Here is a 22,601-nt window from a genome sequence, read left to right as displayed (position 1 = left end):
TTCGGCACTAGCCAAAGACATTTTGCCAGAAACTTTGTACTCAATACCAAAGCTCCGCAGGGAAAAATATTTTCTTTTCTTGTATGTTCTCTATAAGCCACACTCGTCAATAAAAGGTTAAGGCAGGGAACTTCTAATTTAATGGATCATTCTGCAGGCTGCCAATGCTACTCAAGCTCTGAACTCAAGGCAACATGCAGTTTTTTTGCACATTCCGTGTCTTGTGGGCTTTTGTGACCAATTGTACAAACCTTTGTCAGCAGTCCTCATTTCACTGGATAACTGAGTAGAATGCATTGCCTCATAATTCTATCCTCTCCCCACACGCTCGCTTTTTGTTATTCTGCATATATGTTGTTTTCTTTTTACTTGCTTTCTTTCTTCAGAATGTTGTTTTACTTGTACAAAAGCACCGTCCTTTTCTTGGGCCCTCGTCAAGGGTTTGTAGCATTGTATAAATTAAGAAATTAGCCGGAGGTACAATATTGACTTGCCTGGTCAGGTGACATTTAGTGAAAAGAGGCAATATATAGCCAACCAGTGTCAGCAAATAATTCACATGAAATAAGCATGACGCTTATACATGAGGATATGAAACAAAAAACTTAAGTTTTGATTTTTTGTGTAAGGCACCCACAGCAAAAGGCAGGCAATCTGATTTTGTCCAATGCCAGAGTAGCAAACTTAGGAGAGTACCATCTCTTAAAGCTGAAAATTAGGTCCTCATTTGCGTTACAAAACACTGACAACAAAACAGGCAGTCTAAGTGTCTTGAGGACAGGGTGCTGAAATCCAAGCGTATAAACTACATGAGCATGACACAAACTATGTGTCAATGACAATGCAAGTTACTGTCATAAATTGACAAAACTTTTGGAGACCTAGCCAAACATGGTGCACATCTTGTGGTGCATAGGGTGTACTCCTATTGGCTGACAGAGATTAGAATTGCTGGCGCTCCTGTTTCACATGCGTTTTGGCAGCAGCGAGCTGTGCAATTCTTTGTCACAGTGACGTTTGGCGACTACAGTCAGCTAAACTTCCAGGCCGGCCTGGCCAGCTTGCATTTCTTTTCTTAATGCATCCTAGCCACTGTGAAACAGTAATCAAGACATGATTCATGCAAGGTAAGCGAGTCTGTTTACATTTTGTTGTGACTATGAAGCAATTTTCTATCACCATGAGAGATTTTCTCTGCACTGAAGCTTATCAAAGTGCATTTAATCTGTCTGAAAGAGGCACTGGATTGCCTTGTCTATAAAACACGTGAAGGACCTAATGTCAAGAGGTGACCATTCAACATTGCAGCATAAAAGTGTGCAAAGTTTGGGAATAGGAGGCTTAAACTTGGTTTCTGTGTTTGTCTCAAAAATACAAACTCGTTCAAAGTGCTATTCAAAATGGCAGAATGGTTGCCATATTACGAAAATAAAAAATAAACGTTAATTTGTGCAAGTGTAAAAAAAAAAGTTATGTACTAGCATAGAGAACAACAGTGAATGAATGAAAACCCTACAGGCATGATTCCTAAAGAAAGAAAAGCAAGTTGGTGTGCAGAAAACTTGATCACTCACTGACAACCCGATGTGACAAACTGTCGAGTGCTCTTCCTGGTCGACATAACCACTCTTTTTTCGTCACATTTAAATGTAATACACAGGTAGGGGTTCCTACTACATTGGCATTATCAAATTCTCCCCATTTTTCCTGACTTTTTATTGAAATTCTATGACAATGGCATCTCAGGTGCAAGAACAATAATGATGGTTTATAGGCTGCCCAAGTACTGCCAGCTAATAATTTTCAATTCCTACCAGTTGTAAGTCGGTTGCTATGCAAAATCGTTACAGTTTCACCTGAAGGGCAAAGCATCGATTGCGATAGCAATTTATTAGAAAGCTATACAAAGTAAGGATAGTAATTTTATCAGCCATATAAATTTGTAAAAATTGGTTAACTAACTAAATTAACAAGCATGGTGTCACACATGCAAGAGCAAGCATGAACACAACTGACTCGATGACCGTGGACATTCACTGTCAAAACCCTGTCATGAGAAAGAGCGGCAAAAGCAGCCAGTGAATTGCCCTTCTTGCTGCCACTCGCTTCAATGTGAAATAAGTGGCGAGAACACGGAACACAGACTGTCTGGACTCTGTACTTGCATATTCGCATAGAAAGCCTAGACTCTGCGCTTAGGCTTTCTACCCACCGCAGATTGCTTTCAAGATAGGAATCTCGCAGCCACACTCGGCCAGGCCATGCACAGCCGCCGCTGAAGTAGAATGCCCCCCCCCCCCCCCCCCTGCTGCCTTACATGCAATGGAAGACTGTGCGCTTCCTTCCTGCCTTGCACACGCGAGATTGAGTCACCATGCTTTTGGCTCACCCTTGTGCACACAGCGCACAGCCACAATGTTATTGCACTTGGACTTTATATGGAACATCACGGTGACGACAAATGTGCACCTGGAGTGTGCATATATTTGCCGTCACAATTAATACCAAATGTGACTGAATCATGTTTCATGACAATGATATTCCAACAACTTTGCTTGGTTTACACACACAAAACCAGTGAAAGACCACTATTTACGGACTGCACAGGTTCGGTTGAAAACATTGTGGCATACCACTAGCTTCGCAATAACAAATGTACGCACCAATTTCACTACTTCCTACCTTTCACCGCGGAGTTGTCTGAAACCAACTGTTTGAGCACTAAGAGAGATAGAGGCACCTAGCAGCAGTGCCATACCTTCAGGCAGAGCACTTTCTAAAAACCTCGTCATTGACAATGTGCGCAGAGTTTGAAGTCGATCTTATGTGATACGAATGTACCAAGAAAAAGCAAAAAAAAAGAAACATAGAACACTGTGCATGACACTCACATTGACATCAGCTGTCAGAAGCTCCAAGAACCGTTCCTTGGCATCAGCACCAATGTGTACTTTGGTGCCATCCTTCATAAGGTCATTGTCTTTCAACGTGGGAATGTCTTTTTCCTGGAACATAAAGCAAGAAACAAAAAACTGTAAAATGCTACAGCATGCGGTGCTTACGAAATCCAGGATATTAGGGAATCCTTCCTGATCAGGAAGATGCATGATGAATAAAATAGAACGCTGACTATGAAAAACATTCAGTGAAAAATAAAAAAATGTTTAGGCTCCCACCCAGTCTTGTTCACAGTCAGTGAACAGGACTGTATCTGAATTCTGAATGCACCTTCACATCTGAATTTTTACCCAAATGTTCTTTCTTGGTCGGCGTACTCTCTTTTCTTAATATGAGGTGTTTATGTACGCAAAAACAGCTACCAACTGCAGACATCACATCCTTCGTGGTAAGCACATTGGAAAACTAATGCGCTTCCCATTTCAACAGTCAAGAGCTAAAAAAAATTATCTGTGTTATGAAGAGTCTTTTGCGGTGAGAGCAATAATTTATGTGAAATCTTCCATGCTGCTATGAGGTGCACTTATGCCCCATGCGACAGAAAGACCAGCAGAAGGAGAGGATCGACACATTGCATTCCTTGGTGGTCCACAATTTCCTTCTTCCACCAAAAAATTCTTAAAAGTCAGATGTAGTGAAGTGATATCCAAAAGCTGGCTTTTTTATTTAATAAGGGGCACAGCATGCCAATGGTATGTCGACAGTATTGTTTGTAGCAGCAGACATGCAGCGCTTTTGCCCATTTGTGGCTTCAACATCCTTCAGAAGAAATTACAAAGGAACTATGAATCATGCATTCACAGATTCACTTACTGATTCCCGCTTCACGTACCAAGAAAGACAAGAAGCATTCTGCTGGAGATAAGACCATTCAGTGTAGTGGTGAAGCTTTACATCACCAGATTCATGGATCCTAGTTTTTGCATTAAGTGAAAAAAATATTATGGTTCCACATGCAGTCTGTTTTTTTATTTACAGATTCAAAGCAAATGCAACAGATCCCTTCACAGTGATGCTTTTAAACAACTTTAAGCTGCAATTAATTAGGCTTACCCTTTCTTTTTCACTGGCTTCCCTGTCCACTGTGGAACCCTGTGAATATTGCAGAAAAATATATTAGTTCAGTAATAATGTGAACAAGCACTTCAACACTGCACATCACACACCTTGTAAAAACCACACTGTCAATGGTGAGTGATGTACTACGAAATGATAGCTAACAAAGTATGTCCCAGTAAAATGTGAATACTATCTTGAAAATGCCATCAGTAAGTTATCTTAACAATAGGGGATTTGAAGTTTTTCAGCAGTCAGAAAACATTCTCCCATATTTTCTTTTTCCCTTAAGTAAAAATGAAGAGAAAAAACAAACAAAACAGAATTCACCTGCTATCAGTGGTAACTGAAACCTACAACTTCCAAATGCAATATTTAATGTGCTAAGACTTCTACTACGGCAATGGCTGTCTTTGTCTCCGTTATAGTGGGTAGATATCTAAAATCCGGGCGACACAGTGCTACCCGGTTCCATTTTCGATGTTATTGTCACACAAAGAATTCCTCCGACCCAGCCAGTCTCGCTTGGTAATCCCTAAGACACATAAAACATACAGAATTGTAGCCATGTGTTTAAATAATATAACTTTGTGGAGCTTCAACTACAGTGCGATGTGAGCAGTTTCTTTCTCTCATTATAAAGTGCAGCCACTTACAGCACATGCAAGCACATTCTTCGCCCACATAACAAAAAACAATGTTGATCAATAATATAGTACTTTATGCTACTAAGCTAACACAGAGAGAGAGAGAAAAAAAAAAGAACCAATGCATGTGCACAGGCATAATCTGTCTAACGAGAGGCTAAGTAGTGCACAAAATTACATGTATGCATGTAGGCAGGCACACATGCATGCACATCTCATTTCCATAAAGAGCATGGTTGTGTATTACGTATCTGCATGTAAACTTGCATGAAAACCTTTCAAGTGAAGCCCTCAAATGCGACATCTACCACAACACTACTATAGCATGACAACATAAAACTGTATAGCAACAACACTGTGTCTCGTTCTAAACATGCTTTAAGGATATTTCCACCATTTTTAACAAAACCCCAAGCTGTGCACTTTTATTATTGCATCTTATGAAACTATTTCTGCATGGGTTAAAGCAACTAGCAATTCGGGTGAGCAGGACAAACCAAGCAGTCAGTGCAGCATGCAGGAGGTAGGTTAAGGCAAAAAAGACAAGAAAATAACGAGCTCGGAACGAAATAGTATAAATTATGCAAATAAGCAAGCAGTGATATCTTTTGATAATGGCGCTCAAACACAAGAACAATAATTTCAATACCGTGCAGCTGCATATTTTTAACATCCTCCTCCTCCTTCTCATCATCATCATCATCATCATCATCATCATAATCATCATCATCCTCCTATTTTATGTCCACTGCAGGACGAAGGCCCTGTCCTGCGCCAACCGATTCCAGCTAGTGCCTGCGAATTTCTTAATTTCATCACCCCACCTAATATTAACAACTAAGGTAAGAATAACCACGTGATTATCTAATGGACAGAATCACCCCATGTTAGAAAATAATTTGTGCCAAACATTCTACATTCAAAGTAAAAATAAGCTAATTTTCAAGTTGTGGATATGAGTGCATGTGGGTTGCAATGCAAGTGGTGCCATGAATAGTCACCAGCTGCATGTGATAGCAAAAACCACCCACTTGTTTGACACAGGCACGTGAATGAACAAATCAGTGCCCCATTATACTGCTATACTTGACTGTAATGACACAGTATTTTGACACCAGTGTAATGACTGCTCTTTCTTTTTAATTAATTTCATGAATAGAAGGTTCTTTTTTTGTGATGATCAGTGTGTTTAGAGTGCGAACTGGCTTCGTGTGCTGGGCAATGTGAATGCAGTTCAACACCTCAAGCCAGGTGGCATCATAGTGAACAACAAGTTAGAACATGCCAAATTAAAAGTGAACTAGACTGTGTAGCCAGGGGGTCCCTTAACAAAATGTTCTGCAAAACACTGCAGGGCCAACTTATTCATGTGAAGACAATTAACAACACAAAGCTGCTTTAAGTCCATACTTGTTAGCAGATGGCCAGCAAGCCTCACGTTGGCGACACTGGACATCTCAAGCAAACTAAAGACACCACTTATAAAATTAATGAAGCCCTCCATCAGCATGCCTATGTGCACATGGCTTACGCACACACAAAGCCTACACAGTGCAGCAGTGAGTGCATGCATTCTGACTTGTACATCCTAGAGGTGTCACTACTACTGCAATGAAGTCACTAATTAGGTCTGACTTTGTTAATTGAACTTTCTCCATCCTCATCATTATGGTGGTTAACAGAAAGCTCATTTGCAAATTCACGCTGTAAGCATCAATATTCTATAACTGTGCAGGTATAAATGCCAAGTTATTAATGAAAGCGCCACAGGACTGAAAGCTGCTCTGGCAAAAAGCCTCCACACATCTTGTGCAAGAAATGTGTAATTCCTCACGTACCTGAATAAGGCCAGATGACGACCTGTGCTTTAACAACGGGCGAGGCTTAGCACTCAGGTACCCCTTCACATTGAAAACGTTTCCTCATCAAAAACCTACTAGAAAAGCACCATAGCCTCTACTCACTACTGTTGTCCAAAAAAAAAAAAGCTAATGCTCATGTTCAAAAGGACTAGCTTTAAGGAAAGCACACACATGAATGCAAGCGCTGTTCCTAATGCAGTGCTAGCAGCGAAGGCCTCGAGAATAGCACTGCATCTTAAAGGGGTACTAAAGGCAAATATTAAGTCAAGCGTCCAACTGAAGAAAGGACTTTTTAAAGTGACAGAACGACAAACGCAGCAAGAAATGACATAAGTATATGGTACCAACGCCTATGGGTGCAAGATGTTTTGTTTGTAATTGGCAAGCCATTGGCAATAACGAAGTCATATTTCTGGTGCATGTGAACATGAAACTGCAGCCTGGCCAATTTCACTGGGTATTTCTGCAAAATATTTTACTGGTGCTATGCCTCTGCACTGCTCTGCAAACACTGTCACAGCTGTGCGAAACTCTCTCTGGGTAGGCCTCTACTAATAAGCAGGCAGTGGCACCCAGCAGATCATGCCCTCAGACTGCCAGCACAGCTATATATGAGAGAGACGATTTGTCAAAGGCATTTTCCAGTTGAAAAAAAAAAAAAAAAATGTGCAGACCCTTCAGATGAGATTTTCTCTTCAACTATGTCATCTCTTGGTACAAAAGGTCCAATCTGAGGTTTAAGAGAATTGATCTAATATATAGATTGATTCAATGTTTGTCTTTAGTGCCCCTTAAAATGATGCAAGTAGTGGTAAATAATTGCATTTTCTACACAATGAAATACAGTATGCCCACTGGTAAAAGGACTGACACGCCTCTTTCCTGTCATCTGCTTGACTGGATGCTTGCTTCTGCATTAAATTTAATGATTCCACATGTGGTATTTGATATTCTATCTTTTTAAATTTAAGTGCAACATTTTCGAACACTTCAATATTAGCGGCAACCTGTAAATTTGTATGCAATATATTAAAGCCTTGTCCTTGAGTGCATATGACTAGTATTTGACTTTTCTCATAATGCACTGAATTAAAAATGTACTGAAATAGCTTCTGCCTTTCTTTTTTTCTTTAAAGATAACTGGTTGCCCCATTGATCATGGTATGAAACCTCATTACATTCAGTGTGCAAATGTAATTCTCTCTTTTCAATTAATCATTTAAAAACTTGTGTGAGTAGAAGTGCAGAAGGCAGAGATCATGTGCTGTCGTAAACCAGTGCAGCCACCACTAGTTAGCTCTGTCTAGCATGTGCAGGCAACACCAAGACCACTTCACCATAATGCGTGTTCATAATGAAATAAGAGGAGCCATAAGGAAGTCACGGGGTGCTCTATGTCATTAAGAAAAGGTCCATGACCAGATTTGGGCATTACAAACAAACAAGTGTGTGAAGTATAGTGAAGCTTCATACCATTATCATTGAGTACGTTGTCTAACAAAGTTGAAAAAAAAATGAAAAAAATTTGTCATTCTGTGTTGTTACTACAATGCTTAAACATGATAGGTGCTGGTAAGCAAATGTGACAGCATAGTAGCAGAGGATAAGAGCAAAGGTATTATTTTAGTACAAGATATGACAAAGAATATGAAATATTAACTTTTCGTGATCTAAGTACAAGGTATGCGACAATAAATCGAAAGTTTACTACCTATACTGTCCTACTGTCCTACATGAAGTAATGTATGTAGGACACCTAATGACTACCAAAATGCATAGTTCAAATAGTACTTAGATATTATATTACAAAAATAATTTTTGCACTTTGTCTATATTAATGGCCAATGATAATATCAATAAGCTATGAAAAATGCAGTTGACAGATAATCATTCCATTATGCAGTTTCTTTTTACGAACACTTTCATTGCTGCTTTTTACAAAATCTCATAAGATGACCCTACTTTACCACTAAGACACTGCAAAATTTCATACAACAGCTGAATGCCTCTACAACGAATGATTTGTATAAGGAAGAATTGATTATGTCTTGGCCGAATTCCTATCTTTCATATGTATTACGATTGCCTGTACATACCACTACACAAATGTGCCTGTACAACGAAGAAAATTAGACGTCCCTGACGGCTTATTTGTTGCTTTACGACGAACACCACATAGCAGTGCCATCACTGCCCTCTGCAGACGCGAGTGAGCTGCGCTCTACAATCGCGCTACCGGGAGTGCTTGTGAGGCGCTTGACGAGCGTGCTGATGCCAATGAGTGTTCATTGCTGTTGCACTGCTAACTCATACGCTGCTCGTTATAACACAGTAGTGGGTGCGATGGCTAACGAATCTGTCACAGTTGATGACGTTGTGATTATGCAATCATAACTGACAATGCCTTGAAAGTAATCTAGGGTGAAAAGGGCGCAAATTTCAACAAAGGCAACAGTGATGAAGAGCCTGTAAACAAACCAAGAATTTTGATGGCAAGGGAGGAGATAACGGCATTCCATGATCTCCAGTTTTACCTTGCGTTGCTTCCACGTTTCACCGTGGAGCATGCAATGAACCTCGTTGCAATAAGGTTGGCTGTAGTTGCACTTTCCACCAGACAAAGTATGCACGAAAAATTTAGTGACTTTATTTTACTAAGTCTCATAAATTTATGTAAAAGCAAGCTTTCTCTTGTTGAATGTGATTAACCTGGCCTATTTTGCGAGTGGTATGGCGCACAATCTTTACAACAGTGATCTGTATAGCAAAATAATTTTGGAGGTCCCAAGCACTTCGTTATAAAGGCATTTCACTGCACCTCCCATGGAGACGCATTAACTAGCTAAATATTTGTTGAACTACAGAATTCCAAGGCACTGTGCCACAGGAAAAACAGCCTACTAGAAAGCAAACACCGCAATACTAAATCAGAAGTATGGGAACTCTAGCCGCTCCAGGAATTAATACATGCGACAAGTGCATGTGCTTGAAGCATCAAAAAGCACAGATAAGATCAGAGCTAGATATTTTACATAACCTAAAAGCTACACATCTATACTAATACACACACACACATACACGTCACCACACACTGTGGCTTTCATAAGGGCAACATCCAGGAAAAAAAGATCTACAGCTAACAGGCACAATCAAACTAAAATCTAGGTCAACACAGTGCAGATGAATGTTTTAGTCTAAACAGAACACAAGCATCTAAAAACAGTGGTCATGAAAAAACAAAACTAATGTCAGCAACTTCAAGCACACACCCCATAAGTTTGCCGGTCTATCAACTCGGCACTCAGCACACAAGATTGAAATAGCATTTTCATCATTTACCACTGTACACTGCATTTCTGGATGAAATGACTGCCAAATTTGAATCTCCAAGAGACTGCGGAATAGAAAGCTACTATATCCTAATTTGTCACTTCAATTATGAAAATATGAAATCAGTAATTGCACTCCATTTTTCATTCAATCACTGCCTTCGTCAGAAGTTGACACAAAATAAAGTCTTCTTGCGAGGGCTACAGATAAATGCCTGGAAGGCACTGCACTCTAAATAGAGCGAATATTGCCTTGAAATAAATGGCCATAATCTGATAGATGAGAAGGATTCAATGCCACAGCTTTTGCTGCTAGCTAACAAAAAACTAGGTGTTGCCATGTCCACTGATTTCTTGGTTTTCATGGTTTCATGGACTAAGCATGGGAGCAAAGGCACCAAAAAGATACATACCTTGAGGTCATACTTGACGTGGACATTCAAGTGGCTGCTGAAGATGTTGCGAATCACAACGAGGTAGGTCTCTGCTCCTTCGACGGTGAGTCGGTACATTCCCAGGTACTGCGGCAGAAGTGTTTTCCCATGCCTCTCCACCACATACTGAAAGTGGCAACAGAGTTCGTTGGCACATTTGTGAGAACCCTCGCATCTCTCATTCAACAACATGTCTCAACCTGGAGCTCTCCCTCCACTCTGCCAAACTTCCAAATGACAAGCAGTGCTGCCCTTTCACTGCATTCGAATAATACCGCCTCAATGATTCCTGCAACAAATGGTTGCACGAGAACACATGTTAATTTCACTGCCATTTATTAGGTGCTCAGAATGCATGATAATGATACTGTAGTTATGCAGCTGCATTACGCGTGGTATTTGGAGTAACATTAACCCGATAATGCCACATGTGCTACTTATGCTAAACTGTTTCGTAACCTCAAAATTTTGGTTTAAGCCCAGGAAACTTAGTGCTAGGTCTATAGAGATGTTTTTTGATATACTGGAGAGAATTAGTCGGCTATGGATAGTTCAGAGAACCAATTACCAATCACTTAATTACTGTACTGTTTGAATTGTATCTCAAATAACAGTTAATTGATGTTCTTGTACAAATGTACTCTCCATAAAATAAAAGTCAACAATTTGTTCTAACTTTCCTTGATGTAATATAGAGTTCAAGGAACACTTAGAGAAAAAATTGAATTAACCAAGATTGGTAGATTGCACTTCGTTAAGCACAATTAGCTCAATTTCACTTTGAGCAGACATTGGGCAAGCCAGAAAGGATGCAAAATTGAATGATCAAACCTTGAAATTTGTGTGCTTGCTTCCAGCAAAACCATAGATTTTGAGTGTCTGTTAGTGCTAGTTAGTGCAGTGTAATCTTTATTGGTAAGCCACTGACAAGCAAAGACTCAAACTGGCAACTTCTGGGGACTTTCCATGCATGGAGGCTTACAAATATACAATAAAGAAAACCATGAAATTGGCAACATTACACCAACATAATCGACACCACGGTTAAGCACAAAATTAAGAAAATTGACTTTCATTTTCTCAGCTAACATTAACTTTCGGTTGTCAAAGAAATAGGAATTCAGTTTTTAAAGACTAGCTAGGCAGTCTAAACTACAGTTGAGCATCTCTACAATGAACATCTCTAGAATGAACGTCTCCAGAACGAAATGATCTGCATAATGAAGGAATAATTCTAATGAAAGAATAATTTTGTTTCGGTTGTATTGTGAGCTGTGCGGTGCGTGACCTTTACAATGAAGTGACCAATTGAACAAATGATCTTGGAGGCCCCAAGCACTTTTCTATAAAGGACTATAATTGAAATTTTCCTCTCAATATAAGTGGGAAACATTCAACACATAAGATGAGCATGGATACAAAGAAAGACACGAAACTGTACGTGAACCAACTTGCTGATCACTTATGCTGCCATTACTACTAAGTGTTGCTAAGTGTTTCCATAGCTATTGAAAAAGTGGTGCCAATGTAACGAAACTGAAGTACAGCAACTAGCACTGCAAATAGGTAACCTAAATTCGGTGTAGCCAAAGAGGCTGAGCGACGTCTGTCAGTGCACAATAGTTTCTTAGGTAAAATATTTAAAACAGACCGGCACTCTATAGAGACGCAACACAGCTGTAACAACAAAATGTACAGAAGAATTACTAACGATTTCAACTCGGTGATACCGAACTTAATATTTACCAGCCTTAAAACTAAGACAGTGCGAGCTACATAACTCTTTCAGCTACATTTTTATGTTTTCCATAACAGGATGAAGAAGAAAACAAAACAGAAGAAGAATGGTGATGCTTTGTCCACATCTACCTTTTATGACTACCTTTTACGACGGTACCTAAGCTAATATCCCTGTCACACTGGGAGTTTTAATGTCATTCGAATCGAATGGCATTCGGTGAAACGAATGTCATTCGCTCGCGGAGGTGCTACACTAGAAAAATTAATGTCATTCGGTGGCGATATCAATGGCGATCATTCCGAAAAAAACGTAGCAACTAAAGTAGAACAAGGTAGGTATAAAGTGCTTGCATTAGCAACCCACATATTTAAGCACGTTTTTGGGATGTCGCTTCACTGAAAAAGAAATATTTTAGTAATTAATGCGTATAAAAAAGTTGTTCTATTTCAGACTATGTGGCCACTATAAGCAAAAACAAGGCTTAGCCATCTGAGTAGCCAATAAATTGAAAACAAACAAAATGGCTGACATGGCGACGCTGGAGGACGACACTAAGTTGCAGCAGGTGAAGCGATTAGTTGCTGCGTACTTTGCATTACAAGCAAGGCGTAATAATCAGAGGCAGCGATTAGACATTCTATGGCCAACGAGCAGAGTGGCGGCGGCATGGGCGGCGGCCAGATGCTGCTGAGCCGGAGAGTAACAACATTTTGCGACAGCCTGCTGCACAGATTTTGTCTCTTTAAGGTAACAAGTCTATTAAAACACGCCAACATTATTATTTCTATATGAGTATGGTTTTCAATTTGAAAGTGCTCTGTCCTGTTTTGCTTTGTTTCTGGGGTTGAGAGTACACATTTGCTCCGAGTGCGAAGCCGAATGAGTTTCTCGAACTCATTTGATTGCGGAAGTAGTTTGGTGCTAATGGGCATTAAATATTGCTGTGTAGCAACCGAATAATGTCATTCTATGCCAATGCCATTCGGTTCGAATGACATTAAAACACCCAGTGTGACAGGGGTATAAGAGTATACTAAGAGTATCCAAAACATGCTATATTGGCAACGAGATCTTAAGCCACTTCAAGGATACAATATTCAAAAAAGAAATCGTGGCAATGCAGCTGCCAGTGAGTAACAATTGAATGCAAACTCAGCTCCGAAGCTGCAGCCTTACAGGATGGTATTCCTTGAGAAGAACATGCATCTGCTCCACTTCCTCACTGAGGAGAGTCTTGATGATGAAAAGGCGATCATACGACTGGTAGAACTTGGCCCCACTGCGCCCAGTCGAATCCACTGCTATTGGCTGTGACTTGGTGATGGAGTTCTGAAAGAAAATGACAGCAGTGCTGAGCAAGTCACTCCAAAATAAGCTACATGTGGCTGAATAACCTGAAGAAAGGAAAATATAGAGAGTGGAATTTAGTAGAGGAAAGGCAGTGTCTGAATTAGTCTGGCTATTGCTCTGCATAGGGAAAAAGAAAGGGGACAAAAACAAAGGGGGGGAGGGTGATGCAAGATGATGAAGACAGGAAGAAGGGATGCGTATATATAGTGACCACATAACATAGTGGTCTCCTGAATGTTTATAGTGTAGTCAGGCTACAGCTCTTGCAGCTGTTTTTGATGCTGTGTGGTCACACATTGTGGCCAAAATAATACTTTCCGACTACATTTGCCTTCCAATGCCTGCCAGCATAGAAGCCAGTGTCTTCCTCTCTGATGTGCAGCGATTTGCATTATAAGCAGCCCCTCTTCTATATACAACCAAACATGGAACGGATTTAGTTATATATAGAGAGCGTAAGCTTTATTTTCAAATCAATAAGATTTGAGTCCGGTGTCTTTTTAGTGGGTCTGGGCACCCGCCGCGGACGCGGTTCTGAGACCTTATCTCGAAGCGGCTTCCTCGGCTCGCTGGACGGCCCAGAGTTGTGCTGTCAGGTTCGAGCTGAGCAGTGCGGTCTTCCAGCGCAAGCGGAGGCAATTTGAAGCAATCGGTCGGGTAACCCCAGCAGGACGAGATTGAAGAGCATCGGCGAGATCACCGAGCCCTGCGAGGTGCCCGAGCTTCCGATCTTGATTTGATCTGACTCTAGTTGTTCCACTCGCATGCGAGCGGTTCTTCCCATGAGGAAGTCTCAGACGCAGTTCTACGTTCGCAGTCAGAGATTTAGCTTGTCTATTTGTCGCAATATGGCATCGTGGCAATATGGCAACATTGTCGAAGGCCTTCTTCAGGTCCAGCCCGAAGATGGCTCTCGTCGAGCGCCCCGGATTGTCTATAATTTGATGTTTTAGTTGCAGAAGGGCGTCTTGCATGGAGAGATGTCTTCTGAACCCAATCATGGTGTGTGGAAATAATTCGTTGTCCTCAAGGTAATCTGTGAGTCTATTGAGAAATGCATGCTCCATAAGGAACCAGCATTGTCAGTTTAAACATATAAAAAATATAAAGAAAGTACGCTATTTTCCCGGGAATTCAGGTTCAACCAAAAGGGTCAGTGAAAGCAAATCTACCAAAAAGCTAAGATGGTGACAGATGCAGAGGCTAGCCTACATGCACTCCCAGTGTAATGGGAATGGTGAGGTCAAGGTAAAATTGATTGCACAAGCAATTATTCACCAAAAAGGCCAAGGAAATTTATCAAGAAATACATATTTGCTGAAAAAGAAAACTTAAAAAAGTTACTAATACAATGTTTAGATGGAAATTTAAAAAAGTTATGTCGATTTTTGGGAAAATAAATACTGGAAACACTAAACTTTAGTTAGTTATATGATATACTTTGAAATACCAAAGCAAATAAAATTAGAATAACTGTGCGGCATGTGGTCAATACACAAAACTGCAGCGCAAGAAAGAAAGTGTGTAACTTACTATGAAGTCAATGTCATCGATGCCAAACCTTTCTCTTAGGTTTCGGAACACCAATGGGCAGTACTCCTTAACCTTGAAATGGCTTGGCATGTTCTCCCTGGGCAAAAGACAAGCACACAAGAGGATGTTTTACTTGCTACACCAGTTGCACAATGACAGTGCCGTGCCAGAATGAAGATAACACGCTTTGAGCTGGGCTGCACACCAGGCACGCTTACTTGTTGAAATGATGGTTGTCCACCTTGATCTTGGTGAAGGCCTTGAAGTCATCTGGCATAAGCATCACTGGGACGTTGACATGTGTGAGGCCATTGATCTGCAATGTGAAGCAGAAGATGGCACTTTCAAAAAGGATGCAACTCTTGTTCACGGTAAACATTTGAAGCCGGTTCCTCCTCAAGTTAAGTGATGAACATGCAATAGAATTAAATCTGTCTGCTCCTGAAACTTCTCCACTAAGTGTTTTCACAGTTATACACTAACAGACTGCCAGATGTCCAGATTTGGCCCTGATTTAACCCAGCAACTCAGGTTTATAAACTATCATGAATTAAACCAAACTATATGTGCCGACATTTAGTGGTGAAAATTTCTAGGCACGACTGTATTCATGTGCTCTGTTGTTCAAAGCAAAACCGTACCAAATAATTGCAGAGAATGACAGATGAAATTTCCAGTGAAAGCTTGAAGATCACTGACATTTAGTAGGTTAGCCTGTAGCAAGTTTGACGGTATTTGTCATGATTTACTTTGAGGTCATGAATCTCGAAAACCAATGGATATGAATGTGAGAATGAAGGAAAAGGTTTCAGTAGCTTCGCTATGGACCGCAAGTGCACTGTCCATGAGCATTTTTGAAAAAAAGAAAAGAACAGGAAAGATTAAATAAGTTACATGTTGTGCTACTTTCTGACGAACCAATGTGGCCATTCACAAGAAACGTGCGAAAGTACGGAGCAAAGGAACATCCGCACAGCTTCTCGAAAACTGCTATTACGTAGTGACTCTCCCTCTCCCCCTTTTCTTTAAATTAAATTATGAGGCTTTACGTGCCAAAACCACTTTCTGATTATGAGGCACGCCGTGGTGGAGGACTCTGGAAATTTCGACCACCTGGGGTTCTTTAACGTGCACCTACATCTAAGTACACGGGTGTTTTCGCATTTCGCCCCCCTCGAAATGCCCCCCTTTTCTTTCATTATTATACTCGCCCTTTACCCAACATCTTCAATATGTGCAAACTAGCCCAAAGCTGATGGCTAAATTGAATACAGCGACTTCCCACAATACAGTCCGCGTGCCTCACATGCATCATGCGCAATGGCTAACTTATCCATCCCGAAGTCAAAAGAGGGGGAGGGTACCTAGGGAGAGGAAGGCATTTCTCATCTATGCAACGCTCCACCTAGCACTGCGTACGCGTCAGAACACTCCAATGCGCTTCACTAAAATATATACGTGTATAAATGCGAGGGTATATAGAAGCGTACCGCCGTCATACGTCAGACCCGGCATTGGGCAGAAATAGGGACAGCGGCGCGTTTACGGGCCGATGTCGATAACACGAGATCTATGCAGTGACCAGCGGTGCCGGCCCATCCCCCGTCAGGTAACGAGATCCGCGCGCGCGTACTACGCACATTCGTAAACACGCCGCCACGGGGACGACCTCTGGGACGAGATATATATTCGCTCTCCCTCCCGGAGGGTACGTTCTTTTTATGGAAGCAGCACGTCAGCAACCTGTTGGCTCCTGCGTCAAAACGACGCAAGCGAGCGAGCGTACAAGGTGAGAATATATAAAACACGGGAAAGGAAAAAAAAAGAAGAAGGAGAGAGACATTGCGGCAGCCCGAGGAAGAGGTCTGCTAGGCAGAAATGGGGCGGAAGGCACACTTGAATTACTTTTCCGTGTAACGGCGTACGGCCAAGCGGCGATGATGGCTCGTGCACAGGCGGCAGTAGTGCTCGGAAAACATTCGCTCGGACTTGGTTTTTCCCCCCCCCCCTTTTCTACTCCACGCCTTTTTCTCTCTTTCCTTCTCTACGTTGTCAAAGAACGGCACAGCGACGACGGAAAAGGTGTCCACAATATGCGCTGACGTCATAGCAGCAGCGAGCCTGACGGAGAAAGCAAGCACTCGGCGTAGCGTATATATTACACAAATGGGCGAGCGGAGGCGGTTACCGGACCGTTCACGGCGACCGCTCCGTCACTAAAAAGTTTCCTTTATCCTGTTTGCCTCATTTATTACGCTACTGAGGAGCGCTAGCGCAAATACGTACTCGCATGTGCGATATCGTTAACAGGAAGGAAAGAAAGAAGTCGGCAGAGACTTTCTTCACTCTACGTTACCCCGAGAGTAGTGAATCTGAGTGGGCCAGAAGTCCCACGAAGGATAATGACGAAACGAAAGCTTAACCCAAGGACTTCGGCCAATGATTCCGAAAGAAAAGCCAACGAAACCACTTATGAAACGATGACATAAGAGAGAGAGAGAGAGAGAGAGATGAAAAAAAAAAAAAAACTTAGCTTGCGGGGTCCCCGCGACAGAACGGTGGGAAAAAAAGTAATAAAAGAACGAAGGTCTTCGTTAAACTACGGCTACGCATTTCGAACCAGGCTCTGTGACAACGGACAGACGCGTTGACATGGTAATAAGCGAGGAATGCATTGATAACGTAGCAGCGATGACAATGACCGGCAGTCAACACAGAGCGATTAATGTACTAAAGAGCTGCCACTGCAGCCATCGTCATTTTTAAAATTTTCTCCCTTCGCCTTGCCCATGGACTGGCCTGCTCGTTTCGCGTCCCACTCGCAGCACTCCAAAGCAGACGAGGCGACGAACGAAAACATTTCAGCCGCTGTTGCCGTCAAACGTTGCGCACGGCTTGATAACGGCGTCATGGTGACGCAGACGGCTTGAATTAACATCACCTCAAGCTTTAAACGCCTGCACAGGAAAGAAAGGGAGCAGGGAATTCCTGCACGCGTGTAGCACTTAGACGCAGCTATCACTGCTCGTTTTTGCAAGCACTCCCATATTCCCTCCATACGCCACAAATGTCAGCGAAACGTGGGTGGACAGGAATCCGCCACACCAGCAGTGCTCCGTTGCCGATAGAAACGCGTATCGCACACTTTAGTGCGGCTTTGTACAGCTGGCCTATAGTTTCCGAATTCTAGGCAGCTGGTTGGCCACTGCGCCAATCGGAATTACAATTTACGTATCGCGCGACAAGCGTTTATCGGCGGCAACTTCGGTGACGCAGCGCGACGTGATACTACTGATCACATCGGCGCCGAGCCGTCATACGGCAAGCAGGTAATGCTTTTCACGAACATAAGCTTTGGCAGCCCACAGTATCATGAACGACTTACGCACGTAGTATACTGCACTCTGACGTAGAATGGGAACTCGGCACACATGCTATGACGCGGGGCGGTATTCCCTAGGTCGAAACGCCGCGACGGAGCCTGTGCCCCTTCCTCCCCTCCCGCCGTTGCCCCGGACAAAAAGTAGCGCCTGCCTAACCCTGCCTTAACTAACCCTGCCTCCGGGGGGTGTCTACCGTGCACGGAGCAGTGCCTCGCATTCTCGCACACTTCCTCCATCCCATCCCCGGAGGAGGAACAGTAAGACGACACTTCGCCACATTCTACCCACGGCAAAAAGAGTAACATTTTCAAGAAAGAAAAACCAACATCATGTCTGAGGTTTTAAGTGCCAAAACCCCGATCCGATCACGAGGCACGCCGTCGTGGAGGACTCCTTATTCATCTTGACCACCTGGGGTTTTTTAGCGTGCGTACTTAAATGCAATTGCACAAGCGTTTGTGCATCCCACGGCGTTCGTGTTGTTCTCTTCTCTTGTGTCCGTGTCTGCACGCCTTACGCTTTTTTTGCATTCTGCATCCCGCCCTCATCGGAATGCGGCCGGGATCGAACCCTCGAGCTCGGATGCGCTACTATATGCCCTAGCCAATGGGCTACAACGGCGGGTTAAATTTCAAGACACGTGCTGACAGCGCCCTTTCACTCCTGTCAGACACCCTGAAAATATTTACTGTGCCCTCGTGGCGCGACAAGCACGTCCAATGTACAGAGTGACTGTATATGTTCACATTAAGCGGAAACAGTTATTAATCATACAAGGCCCAAGAAGGTAGCCCTTATTAATATGTAAACATCATCATCTTGGATATTCTCGCTGACGAAGGTCTCTTACTCGCCGCGATGAATCTTTACTTCGCTAGTAGCAACTTCAAGTGTTGCTGAAATGTCATTTGAACTGGGTGTCGCTCACCAGCACGAACATGAGAACAGATGAGACCACGCGGATAAGAGAGCAGCAATCCATGCAAAGCCTACAGGGGCGCTCCATTCCGATACCGTGACCCACATATAGGTACGGCTATAAATGTAGACGTACACCCATGGGAATCACGATTAAAAAAGAAAAATCGAATTCGTTCTTGAAGAATCGCCGGCTTTATGAAGGTAATCAGTTTAGTGCGACGTTAAGTGGCATAAAGTATGACCCAATTAAGACTGATTATTTCTGTGAAGCAGTGAGCAAAATGAACTTGTTCAGCTGTCACTCCATAAAGCCCGCCCTGCACTGTCACTTTCTCGAGTCGGCGCAGGCTGGTTTGTTGCCAGAAAGATATCAGTACGAAAGCTTTGCAAGCAGCCGATCACACTCAAATCGTTGCTGACTGTACGTTGCGCCGCATGCTGCCTAATCATCCAGGAACGTGCTAAGGTAGGACTGACATGACCTCGCATCAGGAGCTTGACAGGGTAGGAGGGGGGGTGGGGGGCACGACGGGCAGTTCCTGAGAAGGTAAGTCCTGTCCAATAATTCGCAGTCATTCAATAAGACTCGTTTATAAGCAGCCTAAATACAAATTTGTTACGATATATTATTTGGCCAGTCTCAGTGCGTCTGCATCCCTTTAATTTAATGTGCGGTGCTGCAGTATCACTCGTGTCCTTCAGCGAACACCGTAGGTGCCCCTGTTAACACCTTTTCTTTCAGTGTTTCTGTTCCCATAGTTCCCCCCAAGTAAGTGGAAGCAGTTTATTATTTACGAGCTCCTCAGTTGTCCGGCCATCTAATTGTGAGTCCTTCCTTTTTCATCAAACGTACACACTCCCCGCAAGACTTCACATTTCATCTTGATTTTATTGCAATAGCAATTATAGGGACATTCCGAGCGAATTCTTGTCGTCGCCGTGACGTTCCGTATATATTTTTGCGATAACAATTATATGGAATGTTTGCCGCCGTCGTCGCCTTCGCCGCGAGGTTCCACATATATTTAAGAATATGCATGCTATATGCCACGCATATAGCATGCACATGATCCAACAAGCTACCATAAAAGCATGGCAACTGCATGCAACAACACTGTCAGACATAGACCACCAGTATAGTATTCAATTCAGCTAGCTGGTTCATACGCGAGACGAGAAAGCGTCGTTTTACGACGCCGTAAAAAAGGAACGAGAAAAAGAATATTTGTTTTCGCAAACGCATTTACTTCATCGACAGACATACCTGAAGCGTAGTGGTATAAGGACATAAAAGCTTGGCGCGCGTCCAGGAGGAACGACTGCTACCGTATATACGTTTCGGAGGAATAATGGAAACTGAGGAAAGAAAAAAAAAGAGCTCTCGTTACCGCCGAAGAGGCGAGGCGTCGCACAATTAAGGCGCAGTTTGGAGATATGGTGAACGAAGAAATTTAGTATTCTAGGACCATTCGGAACGCGAAAACAGATTCTGTACTCGAAATGTGGTGCAGTGCGTCATAGCCAAGTTAAGTGCGTTCCCGTAATTCTCACGTTGGATGCGGCGAGTCCGGACTGGTAACGCGTTCTTTTTTTCTCCTTAAAACAAGAACGCACACGAAGTTAATCCCCTGCTATTAAAAACGCTCAGTTCCCCTGCGCTTCGCTGGTTTCACTGACTGCTATAACTTCTACGTCTAACGGTTTAACTACCGCCAAGTAAACATTGCTGATGGCAACTGTAGAAGAGGAAAGTTATAAATTACGAGATGTCGACGTGAACTACCGCCATCACCGGGAGGCGTTGACGAAGAAACGAAAACTGGCGCGCTTGCAGGTCCATCTCGTTTCTGCTGCCAGTTACCAACGGTGACGAGAAATGCAGCCATAAGTTGGCGAGCACAACAAAGCTGCACGCTTACTGAGCGGAACTCGCAAAGCATGAAGCGACATTCATTCCTTTCACCACGCGTCCGACAGGGGAGGGGGGTCATATGGCGAGCCCGAAAGGGCAGTTGCATATCCCGTATATACGTCAAGACATCCCGCGGCCACTACGCACAGAACAGCGTTCGCCACTAACTGCTCTCGCAATACGATACGCTCGAGCGGCAGAGCAAGGCAAGAGGAAAGAACGAACGCAAGACAGAAAGTGCAATCGCGACATTTTTCACCCGCTTATATGCGCGCCATGCCCGCGTATAACACAAAGTGTCCCATAGCTCGCCGGACAGCCCTGGGGCTCTGCGTCGTCTTTCACTAAAAGCGGAAGAAAAATCGCTCGCTTCGCTGGCAGGACGCCAAGGGAGAGTCGCTGCGTATATGGCGCACGAGTCCCTCGCCGCTCGTCCCCATACATCATCCCCTGTCGGGCACACGTAGTCTCGGGCGCTCAGCGTTTAAAAACTCCGCAGTTGACAAAAGAAAGAGACGAAGGAAGGAAGAAGAGAAAAAGAAAGAAAGCAGACGAAACGAGCAACAGAAGATATGTCCATGCTTCGAAGCAGCAGGAGAAGCAACAAAATGAAACAGACGGCGAAATCGGACGAACAGCGGCCAAGCACAGAACAAAAGCTCGGAGGAAGCGGGGAGGAAAAACAAGGACGAGAGGCAAAAACGGCAGGAGCCAACAGTGGGCGGGGCCGCAAGAGGGGACCGCCGCCGCCACCGCGCGCGTGTCCCCTATAACCTATACCACCTTTCTCCCCCGGCGCCAGCTCCGTATAAATACTCGGTCAAGGTTTCACGTGCCGGAGTCCAGTATGACACGGCGGTGTCACGCAAAATGACGGATGCGGTCCGTACCATATGCAACGTCTCCGTGATGGAAAGCTGGCAGAGGAGGGCGGCGAGTTGTGCGCAGCACGTGGTAATGATAGTGGTATAAAGTGGTAGTAGCGGTAGTGGGGCGTCGCTCCATGGGGGCGCGTGGCTTCGACGTTTCTTCTTCGGGGTTCGGACCACGACCGCACGCCACAGGTCCCCGATAAACGTCCTTCAAAAACACTGACCGCGAGATTGGCGGAGGGACCAGGGGAGTATGACAAATGGGATTTGGAGGCGGCGAGCTGACTGAGGGTCACTGCGACAAATAAGAAAAAAGAAAAGAAAAAGAATGAAGGAAAGAAAAAACGAGATAGCGTCATAAACGTCAGCACCGCGGAAGAACCCCGTCGAGATCGTTTCGCTTCACAAATGTCAAGAGACCGTGATCACACCGTAGAGACTGAAAAGAACAGGAAGCAAAGGCGAAGAAAGTCCGTGCCAAGTTAAGTATACGCGCTATTTGTGAACTGTACTCGCGTTAACTTCGAGGCGATGAGCAATATGACGATAAACATGCGTGCGAGCTGCGACGCGTCAATACGGTTTCGTGTCACCGCTATACCT

At 43.4% G+C, this 22,601-nt stretch overlaps 1 protein-coding gene across 3 annotated transcripts in view; it reads right to left on the bottom strand.

The window, feature by feature from the left end:
• Nucleotides 1–22,601, bottom strand: part of PIP4K (phosphatidylinositol 5-phosphate 4-kinase) — a 119,651-nt gene that overhangs the window by 20,209 nt on the left and 76,841 nt on the right. The window contains exons 1-8 of one of the 3 annotated variants that reach the window (XM_075682048.1): nt 16,401–16,424; nt 15,129–15,226; nt 14,911–15,007; nt 13,204–13,356; nt 10,266–10,412; nt 6,500–6,562; nt 4,012–4,050; nt 2,892–3,005 (exon numbers count right to left, since the gene is read on the bottom strand). In XM_075682048.1, the coding sequence (XP_075538163.1) occupies nt 2,892–3,005; nt 4,012–4,050; nt 6,500–6,562; nt 10,266–10,412; nt 13,204–13,356; nt 14,911–15,007; nt 15,129–15,226; nt 16,401–16,409 (720 nt within the window). In that variant the 5' untranslated portion in view covers nt 16,410–16,424. Of the gene's footprint in view, nt 1–2,891; nt 3,006–4,011; nt 4,051–6,499; nt 6,563–10,265; nt 10,413–13,203; nt 13,357–14,910; nt 15,008–15,128; nt 15,227–16,400; nt 16,425–22,601 lie in introns of those variants that run through there. The other 2 variants (XM_075682046.1, XM_075682047.1) reach the window with 2 other exon arrangements.

Source organism: Dermacentor variabilis, chromosome 2, assembly GCF_050947875.1.
Source record: "Dermacentor variabilis isolate Ectoservices chromosome 2, ASM5094787v1, whole genome shotgun sequence".
NCBI lineage: Eukaryota > Metazoa > Arthropoda > Arachnida > Ixodida > Ixodidae > Dermacentor > Dermacentor variabilis.
This window is presented reverse-complemented; position numbering and strand designations above follow the sequence as displayed.